This window comes from Oryctolagus cuniculus, chromosome 17, assembly GCF_051225735.1.
Source record: "Oryctolagus cuniculus isolate XC-2025 breed Fujian yellow rabbit chromosome 17, ASM5122573v1, whole genome shotgun sequence".
Lineage (NCBI taxonomy): Eukaryota > Metazoa > Chordata > Mammalia > Lagomorpha > Leporidae > Oryctolagus > Oryctolagus cuniculus.
In genome coordinates, this window is record NC_142883.1 from 41,924,075 (window position 1) to 41,945,268 (window position 21,194).

General features: G+C 53.8%; 1 protein-coding gene across 8 annotated transcripts in view; it reads right to left on the reverse strand.

The window, feature by feature from the left end:
* Nucleotides 1-11,385, reverse strand: part of ADAP2 (ArfGAP with dual PH domains 2) — a 23,534-nt gene extending 12,149 nt beyond the window's left edge. For 3 of the 8 annotated variants that reach the window (XM_051824641.3, XM_017349006.4, XM_089317433.1), the window contains exons 1-6: nt 11,169-11,382; nt 10,378-10,508; nt 8,752-8,843; nt 5,543-5,622; nt 3,758-3,870; nt 872-1,018 (exon numbers count right to left, since the gene is read on the reverse strand). In XM_051824641.3, the coding sequence (XP_051680601.2) occupies nt 872-1,018; nt 3,758-3,870; nt 5,543-5,622; nt 8,752-8,843; nt 10,378-10,508; nt 11,169-11,262 (657 nt within the window). In that variant the 5' untranslated portion in view covers nt 11,263-11,382. Of the gene's footprint in view, nt 1-871; nt 1,019-3,757; nt 3,871-5,542; nt 5,623-8,751; nt 8,844-10,377; nt 10,509-11,168 lie in introns of those variants that run through there. The other 5 variants (XM_017349004.4, XM_002718943.6, XM_051824645.3 and 2 more) reach the window with 5 other exon arrangements.
* Nucleotides 11,386-21,194: the final 9,809 nt, after the last annotated feature.

Here is a 21,194-nt window from a genome sequence, read left to right on the forward strand (position 1 = left end):
CCCTTCTGAGAGGTGGGTGTTGGAATCCACAGACACATGCAGGAGGGAAGGGACTTGCTGAGAGCACCAGAGCCAGGGCTCCCATCTCTGACTCCAAAGCCTGGCTCTCCAGACCAGACCATGGAGAAAGCATGAAGCCTGCTGGGAGGGCGACACGTGGTCGCTGCTCCAGCATGGGGTTCCTGGCTCCTGCTGCCAGGGGTTGTCCCACACGCAGGGCTCAGTGTCCACGTCTCAGGAACAGAGTTCATGGACGCTCATGGAATATGGACGCTCATGGAATGTCAGCCCCCACGCCACCCCACTTAGCATCTCTGTACCCCCTCCCCCCCACCAGGTACCTGAGCCTGTGTGGGCTCTGGCTTGCCTGGCTTCCCGGGCCATTAACGCTTCTCAAACTTTGCACGCATCTGCATCACTCGCCCTGCTGCTCACATGCAGCTTCTACCCAGTAGGTCTGGGGTGGGCCAGAGCCGCTGCTGCTAACAAGCTCCCAGGGATGCCAGCATGGTGGGTCCAGGATGGCAGGCCGAGAAGCGAGGCCCTAGCCTGACTCTTTCTCCCACAGTCAGAATCTGTGGCCCCACCTGGCTTTATTGTCCCTGGGCATCGTCCCTTCTGCAAAGCGACTCCCATGGGGGCTGTGCACTGCCCAGGCGTGTCCATGGCACCCCAGACTCCTCTCCTCTTCTCACTCTGCTTTCCTCACTCCTGCCTCAGGCTGGGAGGTGACAACAGGTGAGGGCAGACAGCCGCAGGCAGTCCCCAGGAGGTGCTGAGCCCATCACCCGGTGAGCAAGGGCGGCGTGAGCTGGGCTGGCAGGGCCCTGGGATGCTGCGCTGCAGGTGGCGGCAGCTCCCGTCACCTCACCTTCCCACTCTCGTGATACACAAACAGGCTCCTGGTGTGGCCCTCTTTCCTGTAGGTGATCTGCAGTCCGTGAGGATGCCCTATCTTCTCTGTCTGGAAGGTGGCATTCAAGTCCTTGATGCTGATGACAGCCTTGGGGCTTTTACCCTGAAACAGAGAGAGAGGACACTCTGTGCAGTCAGCGGCTTCCTGGCACCCTCACCACGGCCTTGACCCAAACAACCTCATTCTAACTTTGCTATTTTTATTTTTTAAAAAGATTTATTGGGGGCCGGCGCACTAGGTTAATCCTCCCGTCTGCGGCACCGGCATCCCATATGGGTGCCGGTTCTAGGGGATGCCGGGTTCTAATCCCGGTTGCTCCTCTTCCAGTCCAGCTCTCTGCTATGGCCTGGGAAGGCAGTGGAGGATGGTCCGGGTGCTTGGGTCCCTGCACCCGCATGGGAGACCAGGAGCAGGCACCTGGCTCCTGGCTTCAGATCGGCATAGCTCCAGCCGTTGCGGCCATTTGGGGTGTGAACCAATGGAGGGAGGACCTTTCTCTGTGTCTCTCTCTAACTGTTTATAATTCTACCTGTCTAATAAATAAATAAAAATCTTGGCCGGTGCTGCCACTCAATAGGCTAATCCTCTGCCTGAGGCGCCGGCACACCGGGTTCTAGTCCCAGTTGGGGCGCCGGATTCTGTCCGGGTTGCTCCTCTTCCAGTCCAGCTCTCTGCTGTGGCCCAGGAAGGCAGTGGAGGATGGCCCAAGTGCTTGGGCCCTGCACCCGCATGGGAAACCAGGAGGAAGCACCTGGCTCCTGGCTTCGGATCAGCGTGGTGCGCTGGCCGCAGCGGCCATTGTGGGGTGAACCAACAGCAAAAGAAAAACCTTTCTCTCTGTCTCATTGTCCACTCTGCCTGTGAAATAAATAAATAAATATCTTAAAAAATATTTATTTAAGGTTAGTACTGTGGTTTGACAGGTAAAACTGCTGTCTGCAGTGCCAGCATCCCATATGGGTGCCAGTTCGAGTCCCAGCTGCTCCACTTCCAATCCAACTCCCTGCTAATGCACCTGGGAAAGCAGCAGAGGACAGCCCAAGTGCTTGGGCCCTTGCACCCATGAAGGAGACCCGGAAGAAGCTCCTGGCTCCTGGCTTCAGCCTGGCCCAGCCCTGGTCATTGCAGCCATTTGGGGAGTGAACCAGCAGGTGGAAGACAGCTCTCTCTGTCTCTCCCTCTCTATATATAATTCTGACTTTCAAATAAATAAATATTTTTTAAATAAATAAGTAAATAAATATATGTCAATTTATTTATTTGAAAGAGTTACACACAGAGAGGGAGAGACAGAGAGAGAGAGAGAGAGAGAGAGAGAGAGAGAGATCTTCCATCTACTGGTTCACTCCCCAGATGGCCGTAATGCCAGGAGCCAGGAGATTCTTCCAGATCTCCCACTGGGTGGCAGGGGCCCAAGCACTTGGGACATCTCCTACTGCTTTTCCCAGGAACCTGGATCAGAAGTGGAACAATCAGGACTGGAACCAGCACTCATATGGGATGCCAGTGTTGCAGGCAGCAGCTTTACTCACAATGCCACAATGCTGGCCCCAAGGGCCTTATTTTTTTTAGTATTTTTTTTATTTGAAAAGCAGGAAGACACAGAGATAGAGACAGAGACAGAGAAATAGAGATCTCCCATTCAATGGTTCCCTCCCCAGATGCCCACTGGGAGCTGGGCTAGGCTGAAGCCAGGAGCCTGGAACTCCATCCAGGTCTCCCATATGGGTGGCAGGGATCCAAGTATTTGGCCCATCACCTGCTGCCTCCCAAGGTGCACATTAGCAGGAAGCTGGAATCAAGAGCAGAGCTGGTACTATAGCATTTAAAAAACAATAATTTAAGAAACTCTCCTAATTTGTTGGTTTTGCTGCAGGAACTGTTTTATTGTATAAATTATTGTATTTTAGTCCCTTAAAAATTATTGTATTTCAGATAAAAATGTGGATTTGAGAAATAAAGTAGAGGATATTGCTTTAAAAAAAAAAAAAAAAAGAAAAGAAAAGAAAGAAAGCAAGCAAGCAAGCAGAGCTGGGACTTGAACCCAAGCATCCCAGTATGGGATGTGGGCACCCATGCAGCATTTTAACTGCTATAGCAAACATCTGCCCCCAACTGTGTAGGTTGTCTAAATGTTCCTGCTGTAGCATTACAATGCACAGATGTTCTATCTGACTTCCTGGCCTCCATCATCCCCTGAGCCCTGCCCAGGCCGCTGGGCTGTCAGAGCTGGAAGGGGTTTGGAAAGGCCTTGACTTAGGCTGGGACTTCTCTGATGGTTCAGCCACACAACGTTTCCTGGAGCAAATCCTCTGTGGAAGCCAAACAAAACAAACAACCAACCATAAACAGGTAGGGGCCTCAGGGAACTCCCTCCAGTGCTCCTGCTGTCTTTGGGGTGCTGAAGAAGGGGTAGGCAGACATGAGAAGACACCAACGCTCCAGACCTGGGGTGGCCATGAACAACATGAGGCTACTCAGGTGACAATGAAATAAAATTAAAAAATTCTGCTCCAGGGAGGGCATTTGGCACAGTGGCTTAAGTCCCGTATCTGAGTGCCTGGTGTGAGTACTGGTTACTCTGCTTCTGTCCCAGCTTCCTGCCAGTGCACCTGGGAGGTAACAGATGATGGCTAAAGTATCTGAGTCCTTGTCACCCACGTGGGAGACTGTGTTTCCCACTGGATTGGACTGATTGTATGAACAAGGAGAAGTAACAGCGTGTGCTCACTTCTCAGTGGCTGCGATTAGCCTCAGGACAAGGTATCCGGGATTACAGCATTGACCTTGGTGGGGTGCGCCCCCTGCCCCATGGTGGGGCGCTCGGCTCTCGCCTCTCACCTCCTCCTTAGTGTAGTACTTCAGAACGCCTTCTCTCGCCAGAAGGACAAACCTCCTTCTCAGGAACTGTGCGTTGTCCCGCCCTCGCTTCCACAGGATGCCTTCGCGGTTGCCTTAACACCAAGAAGGAGAAAGGTGAACATGCAATACCTGAACACACACAGGCAGCTCACAGGTGTGGCTGGCCTTCCGCCAGCTGCAGGACCCGGGGGTCCCCCGGGGCCAGTTCTGCAGCATCTGATCATTTCTGTCGGACTTCCCCCTGTGCAAATCCTTTCTTCCTTGGCTCTCCGTAGGATCAGGCTGTCTGCCAGGAAGAGCTCTGTGGGCATCAGTGGGTCAGTGCTAGGATTCGTGTCTGTCATCAGAAGACGTGGCCAGGAGCAGGCGTTCGGTGCAGCAGTTAAGATGCTGCTCTCGGGACACCCACATCCCAGAGAGGAGTGCCTGCTTGGGGTCCCAGCTCCTCTGCTTCCACCTCAGCTTCCTGCCCTGTGCAGCAGGGAGACAGCAGATGATGCCTTAAGTACCTGGGTCTCTGCCACCCAGGCGGGAGACCTGGATTAAGTCCTGGGCTCTTGGGTTTGGCCTGGTCCGGCCCCAGCTGTTGCAGACATCTGGGGAGTGAACTAGAGGACAGATGATCCTCTCTCTCTCTTCCTCCCTCTCTCTCTCTCATCCCTCTGCCGTTCAAACAAAATGAAAATAGATAGATCAAAAATATTTCAAAAGAAACCATAACTAACCCAAAGAGGGCTAAGGTGGGTTAAAGCCCTGGCCTGAAGCGCCGGCATCCCATAAGGGCGCCGGTTTGAGACCCAGCTGCTCCACTTCCTGTCCAGCTCTCTGCTATGGCCTGGGAAAGCAGTAGAAGATGGCCCAACTCCTTGGGCCTCTGCACCCATGTGGGAGATCAGGAAGAGGCTCCTGGCTCCTGGCTTTGGATCGGTGCAGCTCTAACCGTTGCGGCCATCTGGGGAGTGAACCATCGGATGGAAGACCTCTCTCTCTGCCTCTCCTCTCTCGGTGTAACTCTGACCTTCAAATAAATAAATAAATCTTTAAAAAAACAAACAAAACAAAACAAAATAAACTCACTGAGTCTATACTTAAAAAAAAAAAAAAAGAGGGCTAAGGTTTGAGAAAGTGGATCAGTCCCTCAGGAGGCCTGGATTTACATGGTCCTGCACAGCTTCCCTCTGACAACAGGCTAATGAAACCTAGGCACAAACGTGTGATCTCCAGGCACTTGCTGACTGCGGGAGGACTTGGCACCCCTGGGATCCAGGAGAATGAGCACTGACTGCCTCCCGGGATCTCAGTGAGCTTCCGCACACTTTGCCCTGTGGGTCAGTGTCAGCTTCGATTCAGGGCAGCAGGGTGAAAACCACCCCAAATCCAGCACCACGGACACCACTGCCCCCTGCACGATGGCGGAAAGGGAGGCTGAGATCCAGTCCACGGTCCTCACCATGCCTCACGCTGCCCCAGGAGCTGCCGGAGCCAGGAGAGGGGGTGCCTGCCTCCAGCTGGTCTGCCTGGCGGAGGTGTCTTCCTGCAATTCCTACTAGGACTCTGCACACTACTGCGTCTCGGCCAGGACTGAGCCCCGCCCTGCCCCTCACGTGTTGCTGTTTTAGAGGCAAAGGATCCCACAGTCGGTCTCGGCGGCCAGCGCGAGGGCAGCAGGCAGCTGTCGGGTGGACGCTGCTCCCAGCCCCCAGCCACTGTGTTTCTAGAGCTTGTTAGAACACAGAGCTCAGAGGGTGATGAGAATAACTTTACCTGGTGGGGAGACGATTTTCCCATCGGCCATAAATTCCTGTCTCTCATATTTTGCTCGAATCCATTGCTCCTTCAAGACCCTAAAAGGAGAGAACGCTCGGTCAGGCGTGTCTGACGCGGTCACTTCCTGCAGGAACTTGCCAAGACCTGCAGCTGAGGGTGGGGGCACCGCTGCCTGCGCAGGCTGCCCCCGTGCTCTGACCATTGGACGCCGGGAGATTCTTTGTGGGGACTGTCCAGCGCTTCGTGGAGTGTCCAGCAGCGTCCCTGACCTCTACCCTCCAGATAGCCAGCGACCCTGACCTCTGCACACCCCTCCTGGGCTGTGACTCCCAAAGATGTCCTCAGACACTGCCAGACATCTTGGGTATGCAGGCGACTATTTCTCTCACAGGGCTATGGGAGAATCACCTGCCTCAACTCTCCCCGGGTCAATGAACGCTGGCTCCCCTGCATCTCCACACTGCCCCTCCCACTGTAGGGCCATGAGCGGAAGTCAGGTGGCCTGCCCGTGGTCTCTCGGCACACTGGCCTGGGCGGGGCTGTGGTCTCGGGGACCTGTTCCCACTCTATCAATTATCCACTGTGTGACAAAGACCACGGTACTTAACCCCTCTGAGCTTGGGGGATACACCAATATTATTATACCCACCTGCCCTACAGGGTGGCCGAGAGGTTTCCCAGAACAGAAGGGGAAGGGTTTAATGCCTTCCCAGGCAGACACTGCCAGCCCTGACTACCACACAGAACCAAGCCACCAGCAGTGGCCTGACTGCAACTGCCTGCTCCCTCTCACCTTTCCCAGGAAGTGTTCCAAGGCACACAGGACCTCACCCCCCGGCCGCAGAAAGGACCTAGAGCTGAGGATCGTTCAGAGCTCGGAGCACCCTGGGCCATGCGCACTAAAAGCACCCAAGCCGAAGGAGAGTGGCTGGACGCCTCTTGCTGGGAGGGGAGGCTGGCTCCTGGGGTGACCTTGCTGACACCCGGCTGAGAGGAAGATGCAGGGTCACAGCCAGAGAGAATGTGACAGACTTGGCCATGTCTGCGCCCCTAGCTCAGTGCTGCCCCACCTGTGGTGACCCTCCTGTGATCTGACCCCTGAGCCCCTATTCCATCGGGTTTGTGTCCCTTGCAATGGAGAGTCCTTCCTATGAACAGCCCTCACCCCCAGACAGTGAGGAGAGTCCCCGGCTGACCGCAGGGCCACAGGGTCAGAGCGGGGGGGAAGGAGTGGGGACCAAGGCCCAGCAGCACTGAGCTCAGAGGGTTAAAGTGCAGGGTTGCTGCTGGAGTTGTGCCCAGTACTATGTGTGCAGAGCGGGCAGAAGGCCTCACAGACAGTGGGCACTCAGCAAGCACCTGGGGCAAAGGGCCAAGTGGCAGCAGGAAGGCGAGACGGAGGGCCCCGTCCAGGTGAGCCCAGCGCATCCCTGGGCTGGGCTGAGAATCAGGCCACATTCTGAAATGGATGCTGAGAAATGGGTTGGGTGGCATAGCGGAGGTTTTCCATAAATTATCTCTTTTTATCTCTACCCCCACACTACAACTCAGGCATCAGTGCCCGCCTGAGACCAGGATGTGGAGAACCAGAGAGGTCCGCCCTCTCACAGCCAGGCAGTGGTGAGGGCTTCCCTGCCCATCCACACTGGTTGGCTAAGTGCTGAGGGATCGCAGGACAAGTACAGTTGCGCAGTCCATACACTGCCCAAAAGCACCCTGCCGGGGCTAGGCAGCTGCAATGCACCTTGCAGTTTGCTCCTGGCCACGCCCCCAGGTGACCACAGGGGCCCAGCAGGGATGGGGAATGTGCCGCTGGTGAGCTGTCCAAGGCTTGCGGAATCATTCAGTTTGGCTCTACCAAAGCAACCACAGGCAGGACTCAAAATTCAATAAATCCACACCAGGCTAACTTTTTTTTTTTTTTTTTTTTGACAGGCAGAGTGGACAGTGAGAGAGAGAGAGAAAGGTCTTCCTTTGCCGTTGGTTCACCCTTCAATGGCTGCCACGGCCAGCGTGCTGCGGCAGGCGCACCGCGCTGATCCGAAGGCAGGACCCAGGTACTTCTCCTGGTCTCCCATGGGGTGCAGGGCCCAAGCACTTGGGCCATCCTCCACTGCACTCCCTGGCCATAGCAGAGAGCTGGCCTGGAAGAGGGGCAACCGGGACAGAATCGGGCACCCCGACCGGGACTAGAACCTGGTGTGCCGGCGCCGAAAGGCAGAGGATTAGCCTAGTGAGCCGCGGCGCCGGCCCAGGCTAACTTTTAAGTTGATAATTCTGTATGGCCCAGAAATGATGTTATAAATATCCACGGGGCCCTTGGCAGAACAAAGGGTCCCCCCCCCCAGAAGAGGCACCTTCTCCCTGGTGACACAGGCTTCTCTCTAGCAGCCCTGGTGGTGAGGCTGAGTCCCTGGAAGAAGGGTCAGGACTAGGCGCTCAGTCCCACAGAGATTCGGGATCCAAAAACGCCTGTGTCACAGTGACCCCTTAACTCTTCTGTGGCGTCACAGCCCCCCATGCTGGGAGACCCCCCCATTGTCGAGAGACCATCACTCATGCCCTGGAGTTGGAAGAACTAGACCCAGTTCTGCTCCTGTAAGCTCGGGTCTTTCGTGGATTTCATGAGGACAAGAGCAGTGCTTACGGCTCATGAGAGGATGAAACACACAAATGCATGCCACACTCAGCACAGAGCCTGGGGCACGGGTAAAGCTCTAGAGGTATTCGCAGCCACTGTTGCTGTCATGGTTACTATTTAGGGACCTGCAGCCCCGGCACAGCATTGGGAGGCTTGAGGGACCTCTTTAGACGGGACAGACCTAGACTTAACATGCAACAGGAAGCACCTGAAACACACTTGCACTACTAAAACACCAGCATCCCCCCGCCCCCCACCCCGTCAAGTAAGCCACCATCTGTAAGCTGTAAGGATGTTGGAGGCCAAGGGATGGATCACAGAGAAAACCCCCGTTTCACAGTTGTAGAAACCGAGGCCCAGAGAAGGGAAGAGACACAAGCAAAAGCAGCAGAGAGAGGCTTAAGCCAGATCTCCTGCGTGTGCTCCTTAACAGGGCCACACGCTCTCCTGGGTGTACCTGCCGGCCAGGCCTGCAGAAGAGACCAGTGAAGAAAGAGGGGCTTGGTGGAAGGGACTTGAGACCAGAAGCCCCCTCCCCCCGGTGCCTCAGGAGTCACCCACTCACAGGCAGTCGTTGGCCTGGGGGACGTAGTAGAAAGCTGGGACTCTGGCTTCGAACTTGGCCTTCACACGGAGGTTTCCGTTGTGGGTCATAAACTGCAAGACAGCAGCAACTCGGGGGTAATATTAGAACTTGAAAAAACATGAAATGAAACCACGGCCTCCCAGAAGGTCACTGGTCTGCCTCCCAGGCTGGGTCAGAGGAAGCCACCTCCAGGAAAGACACATCCCACCAGGCTTTGGTCACTGACCACACCAGCGAGTCCAGCCTGGAACAGTGAAGCGCCAGAAGAGTTGTCCTTCTACAGGCACGGCCCTTCACGGCTCTCAGAGACGCACCCAGTTCTCGCCTCCCACACATCTCCAGAGTACCATCTTCAGTTCAGAGGAGGAATCAGAGAGGACAGGTGTCTCCCAAGGCAACACAGCTCGTCAGTGGAAAGCTGGGATTCGAACCCAGACCGAGCTGGCTTCAAAGCTCATAGTCTTTTTCCACTCCCTGCACATGTGGCCAGGACCCCTAGCCACCCTGAAAGTCGGCAGGACACCGATGTAGCCAGAGGACACAAGATGTGGGTGCAGCATGATCGGTGAGACCCTCTGGCACCTCAGAGATGCAGTGGCTGATGTGCCTAGAGTAGCCCAGGCGGCAGTGGGACAGCAGAGTGGGAAGAAAGGCCAGGTTTGGCTCCACATCCCTGGACCAAGGAACTCTGCTCTCCTCCTCACCCCTACCCCGATGCTACAGGGCTCTGTCATGTACTTGCTGAGTGAGCCCTGGGATCGCACCTGTAAAAGGGAGGAGACTATGACAGGGGCGTGGCAAGGCAGGAGCAGAAGCCCTCCAGCTCTGTGCCACTGTGCTGCTTTCCTGGCTCCTGCACTGCAGTGTGGTGTGGGCTCGGGAGAGGCAGGGACCTTGTCATGCCCACTGTGCTCTCCCAGTTCCCAGCACAGGGTAGGCTGGCAGGAGCTGCGTGCTGAGCAAGCCAGGCAGTGCTCCAGCCCCCTGGTGTCTAGCATGGAACCTGACAACTGTCAGCCTGCTTCTCACAAAGTCCTTGAAACCCCCCAGCCAACCAGCAGCTCAGGGCTGCCTGCTCCTGGAAAGGTTTCTGCCTGAGACAGGACCACCAGCCAGGCTGGGGTGGTGTGGGGGTGGCGAGTCTTCCCTCCCCAGGGCTCAGGAGATACCAGGGATCCTCTTCTTGGCTGGAGACCACCAACCAGGAGGCTTCCTTTGGCCAAGTCCAGGACTTCCACTAATGATAACAGCAACTACTAACAACTTACTTTGAGTCTACACTTAATCTTAGAACAGCCCTGCAAAAGAGTGGTGGTGATCCCATAATACAGATGTGGGAATAGAGTCTACCACCAGGATGAAGTAGCCAGCCCTGGGCCTCCCAGCTTGTAAGTAAGCGATCCCTGGAGTTAGGATTTAACTCAGAGCCTCTGGCTAAGCTGGCCACCTAACAGGCTACTTCTTCCTCTGGCCATTGCCCTCGTCCCGTGCTCAGCTCCCCCCCCACACACCGCCCCACCCCCCACCCCCGCCGTGTAGAGCCCTGCCGCCCACGGCCTCTCCCCCAGCTCCAGGGCTCAGGGCGCTCCACGTGCGCCTTTCTACCTCCACGATGCTGTCGTCCCAGAAGTCAAGTCTCACGGATTTAACTCTGCTGATGTCCGGGAAGTTGCGGTGGACGCCGGAGCAGTAGAGACAGATGAAGATCCCCAGGTTGTAAGAGGCCCAGTCGGGATCTACAGGGCAAGAGGGCAGCTGAGCGTGCGCAGGGCTGGGGAGCGGGGGCTGGGCCAGGGGACAGTTAGGACTCCGGGGGCGGGGCCAACTAGGAACCCCTTCTCTCTTCATCGCTCCGCCTAGGGTCGATTCGGTTACCAGCGGGGAACCTCGAGGCAGCCTAGGCCTGTGGGGGAAGACCCTGGAAGGGGTGCAGGGTTTGAGGGTTAGAGGCTGAGGGGAGTGCTAAGTGACAGTCGGAGAACCGCGCGCCGCTGGGGACTGAGGGCGGGCAGGTCTGGGTCGGGGTGCCGGGGTCGGGCGCGTGAATTGGGGAGCTGGGGGTGTCCGGGCCGGGGCAGGGGGCACAGGACGGCCTGGGGTCCCGCGGCGTGTGGGACGTCTGCGCCCGAGGGCGCGGGAAGTCGCTGGTGCCGGGTGCCGGTCCCGGGCGGGCTGGAGGGGGTCGGCGGTACCAGGCCGGGGACAGATCCGAGGCCGGCCGGGAGTGGGGCGTCAGGGGCCCGAGTCCGGCTGGGCAGCGTGTCGGACGCCGGGAGGACCGTCGGGGCCCGGGGATGTTCACCGCCGGTCAGTCTGAAGGGCGGCGTGAGGGTCGCGACCCTGTCCAGCCGGCGCGGGTGCGCGAGCTGGCTGGGCCGGGGCGGAGGGGTGCTTACCTGCCGCCCCGCAGTCCGCACAGTGCGCGTTGCCGGTGCCGGCCGCCCGCAGCAGCTCCAGCAGCCGCTTCTTGTTGCGCTCGCGGTCGCCCATGACCCGCCCGGCGGTCAGCGGGGCGCAGCCCGGCCGTCCCCCGGCCCGCGCGCTCCGTACGGCAGGTGGAGACGCACCCAACTCGCGGCGCCGCTCCCACCGCCGCCGCCCCGCCCCCGCTCCGCCCCCGGCCGCCCGGCTCCCCACGGCGTCGGCCCCGCCCCCTGGCTCGGCGGACCCGCTGGGAGGGACCCGCACGCGGGACCTGGCTGGGGTCCGTTCCTCCGGTCCAGTCCTGGTGGGCCACTTGCTGGATGCGAGACTGAGGACAACCAACCTACCCAACCCCTCCGGGCCTCAGTTTTCCCCACTCTGTAAAAGGAATGGGGAGGGGGCGGCGCTGTGGCGTAGTGGGTAAAGCCGCAGACTGCAGTGCCGCCTCCTAAAGCACCAGCTTCCCACGTGGCCCCCAGTTCGCGTCCAGGCTGCTCCACTTCCTTTCCCGCTCCCTGCTAATGTGCCTGGGAAGGCAGTAGAAGATGGCCCTTGCACCCGCGTGGGAGACCCAGAAAAAGCTCCTGGATCTGAATAGGATCAGCTCCGGCCATTGAGGCCATCTGGGGAGTGAACCAGCGATGGAAGATTCTCATTCTCTCTCTCTCTCTCTCTCTCTCTCTCTCTCTCTCTCTCTCTCATTTCTGTAACTCTGCCTTTCAAATAAGTAAATAAATCTTAAAGAAAAAAGAAAAGAGGAACATGGGGATGTGTCTTGCCTCTCGAGCTGCTTGGAGAAGTGGACAGAATCTCACTTCCAGTATAGCATTCTGCTTAGAGGCAAAGCTGTGCGTGTACAACGCCGCCTCCCCAGGAGACCTCCCTGCTGCCCCTCGGTCCTCCAGCCTCTCAGTCCGTCCCTTTTGGCTGAGAACTTTCTCTGCGCCGTGCATCACAGTTCTGGGGAAGCTAATGTTAATTCCTCTCCCTGTCCCCAAGCGCACACATGTTCACCCCAACGTCTGGTGTCAGCAGTTGGGGCTCCTAGGGACGGACCGTGCGTAGTCACTAGGTTGGTGAACAGCTGCCTGGCTGTGTCCCCGGGAAGCATGGCTGTGCTCCTGGGCCTCTGACAGGTGTGTCACCAGGAGGTGTGCACAGGGCCTGCGCAGTTCTGAAGTCAGGCACTTTGGGGTTCCCTTTTCCTCTGCCCTCAACTCTGGGGTGCCACCTCTGACTGCAGCGCTGATGGCTGCCTCTGCAGTCTCTCATATGCATAGGAATGGAAAGCACAGACCTCAGGTTTCTTTAAAATATATATATATACATATATATATTTTTTCTTTCTTTGAAAGGCTGAGTTAGGGAGAGACAGAGATCTTCCATCTGCTGGTTCACTCCTGGAATGGTTGGGATGGTCTGGGCTGGGCCAGGGCAGAGTCAGGATCTGGAACTCCATCTGGGTCTCCCACATGGGGTGCCTGGGCCCACGTCCCTGGGCCAGCCTCCACTGCTTTCCAGGCGCATTAGCAGGGAGCTGGACTGGAAGTGAAGCAGGCGGGACTGGAACTGGTGCTCTGAGGAGGGAAGCAAGCATCCCAGGCAGCGCCTTAACCCTCTGTGCCACAACACTGGCCCCCATATGTTCAGTTTCCATTTTTTTTTTTTAACTTTTACAAATGCGTGGAGCCAGCACTGTGGCACTGCGGGTTAATGCCCTGGACTGAGTGCCGGCATCCTATATTGGTGCCGGTTCGAGTCCTGGCTGCTCCTCTTCCAATCCAGCTCTCTGCTATGGCCTGGGAAAGCAGTGGAAGATGGCCCGAGTCCTTGGGTCCCTGCACCCACATGGGAGACCCAGAAGAAGCTCCTGGCTCCTGGCTTTGGATCAGCGCAGCTCTGGCCATTGTGGCCATCTAGGGAGTGAACCAGTGCATGGGAGACCTCTCTTTGTCTCTACCTCTCTCTGTAACTCTGTCTTTCAAATAAATAAAATAAATCTTTAAAAAATGCATATTAAAGGAACAAATTTCATGCATTTCACAGAGGTTTTCATCTTGAGGGACTGCAGCTGATACTGTCGCTGACCCATCCATACCCCATTTACACACATACACATGTACACATTTACACACATACACATGTACACATTTACACACACATTTACACACATACAGCATGGTAGCGTGGGGTGAAGTCAGGCTTGGCTCTGTCACTTCCTGGCTGTTTTTCCTTGGCCAAGTTCCTTCACTTCTCTGGAGCTCGATTCCCCATCTGTAAAATGAGGGTCACTGAGATGGCACATGAAGCCCTCAGAATGCTGGGTCCCTCTGTTCAGCTTGGAAGGCTGTGTCTCACTTTCCATCTCCACGGTGCAGGAGGCGGAGCCACCAGGCCCAGAGGAGCAGGGAGGGACTTTCCCAAGAATAACCAGGCCTGGGGGTCTTGACTGTGGTGGTGTTGGTGGTGGGTGGAGGGGGCGGGCTGCAGAGGAACCAGGGAGGGAGCCTGCGGGGGTCAGGGGGCTTGGGGCTGTTTACAGCAGGCTGAAAGATGATTCATTTCCGCTGCTTTGGATGAAAAAGGGGACAGAAATAAATCTCCCAGGAGAAACGTGGGAAAGGCAACCTAAGGTATGAAGCAGAGGCAGGGGGCAGACAGGGACAAGGACACAGCTCCTGCACCCCAGGGAAGCTGTGCCGCTGGGCTCCGTGGGCGCCCCGCCTTCCCCAGTCCCTGTGCCTGGGCTCCTCCTCCGAGCCGGAGCCGCTCTCTGGCAGCCAAGGCCCCACACACAGCATCTCACTCACGGTGGGGAGCCTGAGACTCAGCGGTTCCTGGTTTGCCCTCTGCTCTTCCTCATTTCTGGAGCTTTCCACTGAACAGGAACCCAAGCCTTAAAGTGGAATTTTAAGCATCCTCTGGGAAAAAACAAAAACAAATGGGTAGTCTGGTATTTTGTTATGAGTTGTTTTCTTCTTTCTTGTTAGGGAGGGAAACAGGGGAAGAAAGGAATGGAATAATATAAATTAATTATTCAGTTTTTTTTTTTTTTTTTTTTTGACAGGCAGAGTGGACAGTGAGAGAGAGACAGAGAGAAGGGTTTTCCTTTTCCGTTGGTTCATCCTCCAATGGCTGCCGTGGCCAGTGCACCTCGCTGATCCGAAGTCAGGAGCCAGGTGCCTCTCCTGGTCTCCCATGGGGTGCAGGGCCCAAGCACCTGGGCCATCCTCCACTGCACTCCCGGGCCACAGCAGAGAGCTGGCCTGGAAGAGGAGCAACCGGGACAGAATCTGGCGCCCCGACCGGGACTAGAACCCGTGTGCCAGCGCCGCAGGCGGAGGATTAGCCTAGTGAGCCACGGCGCCGGCCGAATTATTCAGTGTTTTATGAGAGTTTCACACATTTGATGGTATTTGACCTCCATGACTGCCTTCTTCTTCTTCTTCTTCTTCTTCTTCTTCTTCTTCTTCTTTTTTTTTTTTGTAAGATTTATTTATTTTATTCAAAAGGTGGAGTTACAGAGAGGGAGAGGCAGAGGCAGAGAGAGAGAGATCTCCCATCTTCTGGTTCACTCCTGAAATGGCCACAATGTCCAGAGCTGGGCCAATCGGAAGCCAGGAGCTTCTCCCACACAGATGCATGGGAGACTTGAATTGCCACCCGTATGGGATGCAGGCACGGCAGGCATCATCTTCTGTTTCTTTTTTTAAAAAGATTTATCTGGGGGCCGGTGCTGTGGCGTAGCAGATTAAGTAGATGCCTGCAGTGTCTGTATCCCATATGGGCACCAGTTCAACTCCCAGCTGCTCCACTTCTGATCCAGCTCTCTGCTAATGTGCCTGGGAAAACAGCAGAAGATGGCCAAGTTCTTGGGAGACTGGGAAGAAGCTCTTGGATCCTGGCCTCAGACTGGCCCAGCTATGGCTAGTGAGGCCATATGGGGAGTGAACCAGTGGATGGAAGACCTCTCTGTCTCTCTCTCTCTCTGCAACTCTGCCTTTCAAATGGGTAATTAAATCTATTTTTTTTTAAAAAAAGGAAAATGCATCAGAGTGTACACTTAACATTTGTAAAAAAAAATTATTTTATTTATTTGAAAGGCAGAGTTACAGAGAGAGAGAGGTCTTACATCCACTGGTTCACTCCCCAAATGGCTGCAATGGCTAAGGCTGGGCCAAGCCAAACAAGGAACCAGGAGCTTCATCCAGGTCTCCCATGTGGGCATGGGATCCAAGCACTTGGTTCATCTTCTGCTGTGTTCCCAGGCATGTTAGCCAGGAGCTGGATAGGAAGTGGAGCAGCGGGGCTTGAACCGGTGCCCATATGGGATGCTGGTGTCCCAGGAGGCAGTTTAACCCTCAGAGCCACACAGCCAGTGCCTCCATCATTATTTATTTCAAAACTGTTTTCATATCCCCAGAGACACTCGGCCACCTACTCCTAGGTGTTAGACGTGCTCCAAGTCAAGTGCAGCTTCTGTATTTAGGAGCAGAGCCTGCCCCTGAGGAAAGAGGACTGTGCCAAAAGCGGTCGTGGGACTGAGATGGACCCGGGGTTAGGGGAGGGGGACAGCGTGGGTAGAGGCAGCCTCTCTTGGGGGGCTCAGTCCAGACAGCAGCTTCTGGGGTGAGGAGTGTCCGGCCCTGGGACAGTGTCCTCTGTAAACAAAGCTCCCAGGTCCCCCAGGGCACCAGCACCCAGTCCTGCTCTCTGTCCCCTGGGCAGAGCCGAGCCTGGCTGGAGAAAGCCTTCAGCCACGTTCCCAGGAATAGGCTCGAGATCCCCAGGGAACAGAGCATGACCCTTGGAAAGTTTAAATGCTGATGCTTATTAGTTTTAGTGTTGAAAAAATTGTAATTGTAGGACACTTGGGAAATACAGCAGAGAAGAAAGGAACGCCCTCCACAACCGCGGGTACACTGTTTATTCAGGAATTGTGGTGCGCCAGCACCTCACATGCACGATTCCATTCCATCTGCACCACTATCCTGAGGTATAGACCGTTTTTATGTCCATTTTGCAGACCGGAGACCTGAGGCCCAGCTCCAGGTTGAAGAAATTTGTCCAAGATCCCACAACTGAGAGGATGTGCACTGGATGGTGCAGAGTGTTGACGCTGAGTTTTGAAGCCAAGTTTGCCTCGGGCCCTTTTCAGCAATATATTAGGAAGAACCACATGAAACTGAGTTAAAAATGGCAATGTCCGGGTCAGCGCTGTGGCGCAATGGTTTAAGCCACTGCCTGCAATGCTGGTGTCCCATGTGGGTGCTGGGTCAAGTGCCAGCTGCTCCATTTCTGATCGAGCTCCCTGCTAATGCACCTGGGAAAGTAGTGGAAGATGGCCCAAGTACTTGGGCCCTTGCACCCACGTGGGACACCTGGATAGAATTATAGGTGCCTGGCTTTGGCCTGTATCAGCCCTGGCTCTTGCAGCCATTTGGGGAATGAACTAGCGGATCTTTTCCTTTGTTTTTCCCTCTCTCTCTGTAACTCTGTTCTTTTCAAATAAATAAAAAAAATTTTTTAAAGAAATGGCAATGTCATGCACTTCTACTTAATAGTATGTTTTGTTCTACATTTGTGCTTATTTAAGACATAAAGGGAAAAAAATAAACAGACAGGGAGCTCGCATTGACTGGTTTGCTCTCCAAATGCCCATGGCAAGTCAAGAGCCAAGAACTCAGTGTAGGTCTCTCGCAAGTGGGGAGTCTTAATTGTTAAGCCAAATGCCTACCCTGAATTCTGCACTTTTAATAGTCCTGCTACCAACTATTTTAATATTTTTTTTATTTTTCTCTGGTCTTTCAGACCTATTTAAATATAACTGGAATCATGTTTTTCATTCAACTTATGTCCCTTTTTTACTTCCTTTACATAATGTCTGGCATCATATTAGAGATGCATCATGACATCACTCCTCCAAACTCTTTAAAATCTATTTATTTAAGAGGCAGAGAGATGCATGCGCACACACTCACATACACACACACAGCAACAGAGAGAGAAAAAGAGAAAGCAGTCCTAATTGCCAGTTCACACAGCAGATGCCTGCCGCCGGCCCCAGCAGGGGCTGAAGCCTGGAGTCTGATGCTCAGCCAAGGTCTCTCACGTGAGTGACAGAAACTCAATTACTTGAGCCATCACCACTGCGTCCCAGCGTCTGCATTAGCAATGAGTCAGGAGCCAGAGGCAAGCATTGAACCCAGGCACTCCAGTACGAGACGCTGGGCATTTAACCTCTATGCCAAACACCTGCTTCTGCGAGGCCATTTCCTAGCAGTGCAATAGTTCATGGGATATAAATATCTCCTCATTATTGGACATAAAATGGTGATCAATTTTTTTGCTGTGATTTATAATGTTGTAATAAGTATAGCTGTACCCAAAGCTTTTTTCTTTTTAAAAACTTACTGAACTGGGGCTGGTGCTGTGGCATAATGGCTTAAGCCTCCACCTGCGGTGCTGGTATACCACATGGGCATGGGTTGGAGTCCCGGCTGCTCCACTTCTGTTCCAGCTCCCTGCAAATGCGCCTGGGAAACCCATCTTTCAGTTGGGTTGCCTGTCTTTTTCTCATTGATTTGTAGGAAAATATATATACACATACACAGACAAATACATATTCTGGATACAAATTATTTTTCAGTTATAGTATTACAAATGTCTTCCTTCACTTTGTAGCCTTTTTACTCTCAATGGTGTTTTTAATTAACACAATTCTTAACGTTAATGAAATACAATTTATCTATTTTTCTTCAGTGCTTTTTAGGTATTGCATGTGTTTGCTTACCTTGAGGTCAGGAAGTAACAGAGGGTTAATTTAAAAAATATATATTTATTTATTCATTTATCTGAAAGGCAGAGAGAGAGAGAGAGCGCAACAGAGAGAAGGAGAGAGACATCTCCCACCTGCTGGTTCACTCCCCAAATGGCCACAACAGCCAGGGCTCGGCCAGGCTGAAGCCAGGAGCCAGGAGTTCCATCTGGGTTTCCTACGTGGGTGGTAGGGGCCCAAGTAGTGGAGCCATCACCTGCTGCTTCCCAGTGTGCACATTAGCAGGGAACTGAATGGGAAGTGGCTTGGGGTATGGGTGTCCCAAGCAGGGGCTTAAGCCGCTATGCCACAACACTGGCCCCCAGAGCACTGATTTTTATTGTTTTCTCCATCCCAAAATTAACCCGAGTTAATTAATCTGAGCCAGAGACCTCTGCATCTGGGTAAGAACAGGGAAGTGAGCAGCAGCTGGAGTCTGGGGGAAGACGACGACTTTCATTTTGAATGCACGGAGCCTGGCTTACGGTGAATCACGCACAGCGATGACCTCTTTCCTCACCAAAAACAATTCTGAATGAATTTTCTGAAGAATGAGGACGTTTCTCCTAAGCATCACTAATATTTAGTTCTCAGGAAGAGAGAGCACTTTGATGGGGAAAGTAATATTTATACTCGATCTTAGCCAAAGGCCGAGAAGCAATAGGGAAAGAAATCTTTATTGAAGTCTTCTTGTGAGCTGCCTCTCTGCATCCAGTTTCCCTTGAATCCTCCAAGCAGCACTGCGGGGTGCCGACCGGACTCTCCATCTTGCTAATGAGGAAGCGGAGGTTTAGAGGGGATGAGGAACTGCGGGAAGGGATGCAGTTAGCAAACCCTGCCGTCTCCGTCTCTCCGAAAGCACAAGCACTGGTTGCCTAGGGCTACTGTGGCAAATGATCGCGAGTGACTGCCTAACGTAACAGCAAGTTATTCTCCCGAAGCCAGGAGCCCAGATGTCTGCAGCCAAGGTGGCAGGCATCAGGGCCCTGGGGGAGTCTGTCCATGTAGCTCTCCTGGCTTCGGTGACCACGGCCTATCCCTGCTTCCCTTGAAGATTCATCACTCCAATTCCTGCCTGCTGCTCCGCATGGTATTTACATGCCCGTTGCCCTAGAAGGACAACATTCAACAAAGAGTTAGCGAGCACTCCGATCCAGTGTGCCTCTATTTTAAGTAATTATATCTAGGGGTGGATGTCGGCATAGTGGTTAAGATACTGCTAGGTGTACCCACATCCTACATCCGAGTGCCTGGGTTCAAGTCCTGGCTGGCCCCTGATGTTAGCTTCCCCCTAAGGCACACCCAGGAAGGCAGTGGGTGATGGCTCAAGTCATGGGCTGTGTTCCCAACTCTCAGCTTCAGCCTGGCCCAGTCCTGGTTCCTGTGGACATTTGGGGAGTGACTCAGTAGATGGGAGACTGATCTTTCACTCTCTTATACACACACACTGAAGTGAATAAGAAAATTCTAAAAATTAAAGAAATTACATCTACCATTACCTTAATTCCAAATAAGGTCACCTTTTGAGGCACTGGGGTCAGGATTTTAACATATCTTTTTTGAGGCATGTAATTCAATAATAACACCTCATTAGGTTGAAGAAGCCCTGGAGTTAAAGGAAATTATTTCTTACTGATTTGGAGGACTTTGTATAAAAGTTGACTGTATCTCTTACTAGATTCCCAAGTGCCCCTGAAGCTGCTAACATTCCCAGAATTCCAATGAGTCATTCTTATTAAGGCTTGTGATTCCCTATATCCCCACTGCCTTCTAGACAATGTCAACACAAACAATTCACTGCCTCCTCATAAAAACACAAACCCATCAAATTGCCCTCCTGCCTGGTTTCCCTGTTTTTCACAAAACCAGCCAAAGTCTCTCCATCTCACAGAAATAATTCTTTTCTTTCCACTCTCCTTACAATTTCTGATTCCTGCATCTCTCTCAGGAAGACACGTGAGTTTCCCATGCTCCTTACCTCCAATCTAGCCTCACATGGGCTATATTTGGACAATTTTCTAGAAACAAATCTCCAGTCTGACTACACAACCTCAAAACCTTGGTGGTTTCAGCTACTGAGCCATCAATGGTTCTATTCTGCATTCAAGGACCTAGCAGGGACACAGTGGGTTAAGCTGCTGCTTCAGACACTTGAATCCCACTTTGTAGTGCTGGGTTGAGTTCTGGCTACTCCAGCTCCCTGCTAACATGGTTGGGAAGCAGCAATGATGGCTTAAGTATTTGAGTTCCTGCCACCCATGTCAGGAACCTTTATGGAGTTCCCGGTATCTAGCTTTAGCCTGGGCTGGCCCTGGAATGAACCAGTGGATGGGAGATCTCTCTATCCCTCTGTCTCACTCTACCTTTCAAATAAATAAATTTTTCAAAAAGAAGGGCCCACCAAATCTGGCACCAGACCCATCTGTTCTCCATCCATTCCAAATGGAACACTGCTCCCAGTGCAAAGCCACCTCCTCCTTCCGAAGTCCCCTGTTGCCCTGCTTCCCTGCCGAGCCTCTGAAATGCTCTCCATCACTCCCAGGTATTCCATTCCACCCACAGAGAAGAGAATTTGCGTCCCTGTCTAGGCAACCCCACCAGACTCCACTCCTTACACCCAGGCTGGATCACAACAGTGAAACCAAGCCCCATCCCTAACACCTTTGGTGTAGACTTCATCAGGCCCCAGTCTCTCCTTTAGCTTGCAGGTCCTCTGTCTTCAATGTGGCCATCACACATCAACTCCATACTATAGATTAACTCAATAAATTAAGAGAGTGGCAGAGGGTCAGGTTGGCCCTGCAGGATTCCTGAAGGCAAGACTCAGAATTCAATTCCACCTCCAAGGCTAACATCCTACCGCTATGTTTTGAGATGTTCTACTCGCAGCCTACTTCGCAGTCACAGCATCTTCAGAAAACGTCTGGGGGCCGGCGCTGTGGTGTAGCGGGTTAAGATGCTGCCTGCAGTGCCAGCATCCCATATGCACGCCGGTTCAAGTCCTGGCTGCTCCACTTCCCACCAAGCTCTCTGCTATGGCCTGGGAAAGCAGTAGAAGATGGCCCAAGTCCTTGGGCCCCTGCACCCGCGTGGGAGGAACCAGCGGATGGAAGACATCTCTCTCTCTCTCTCTCTCTCCTTCTCTCTCTCTGTGTAACTCTTTCAAATAAATAAATAAATC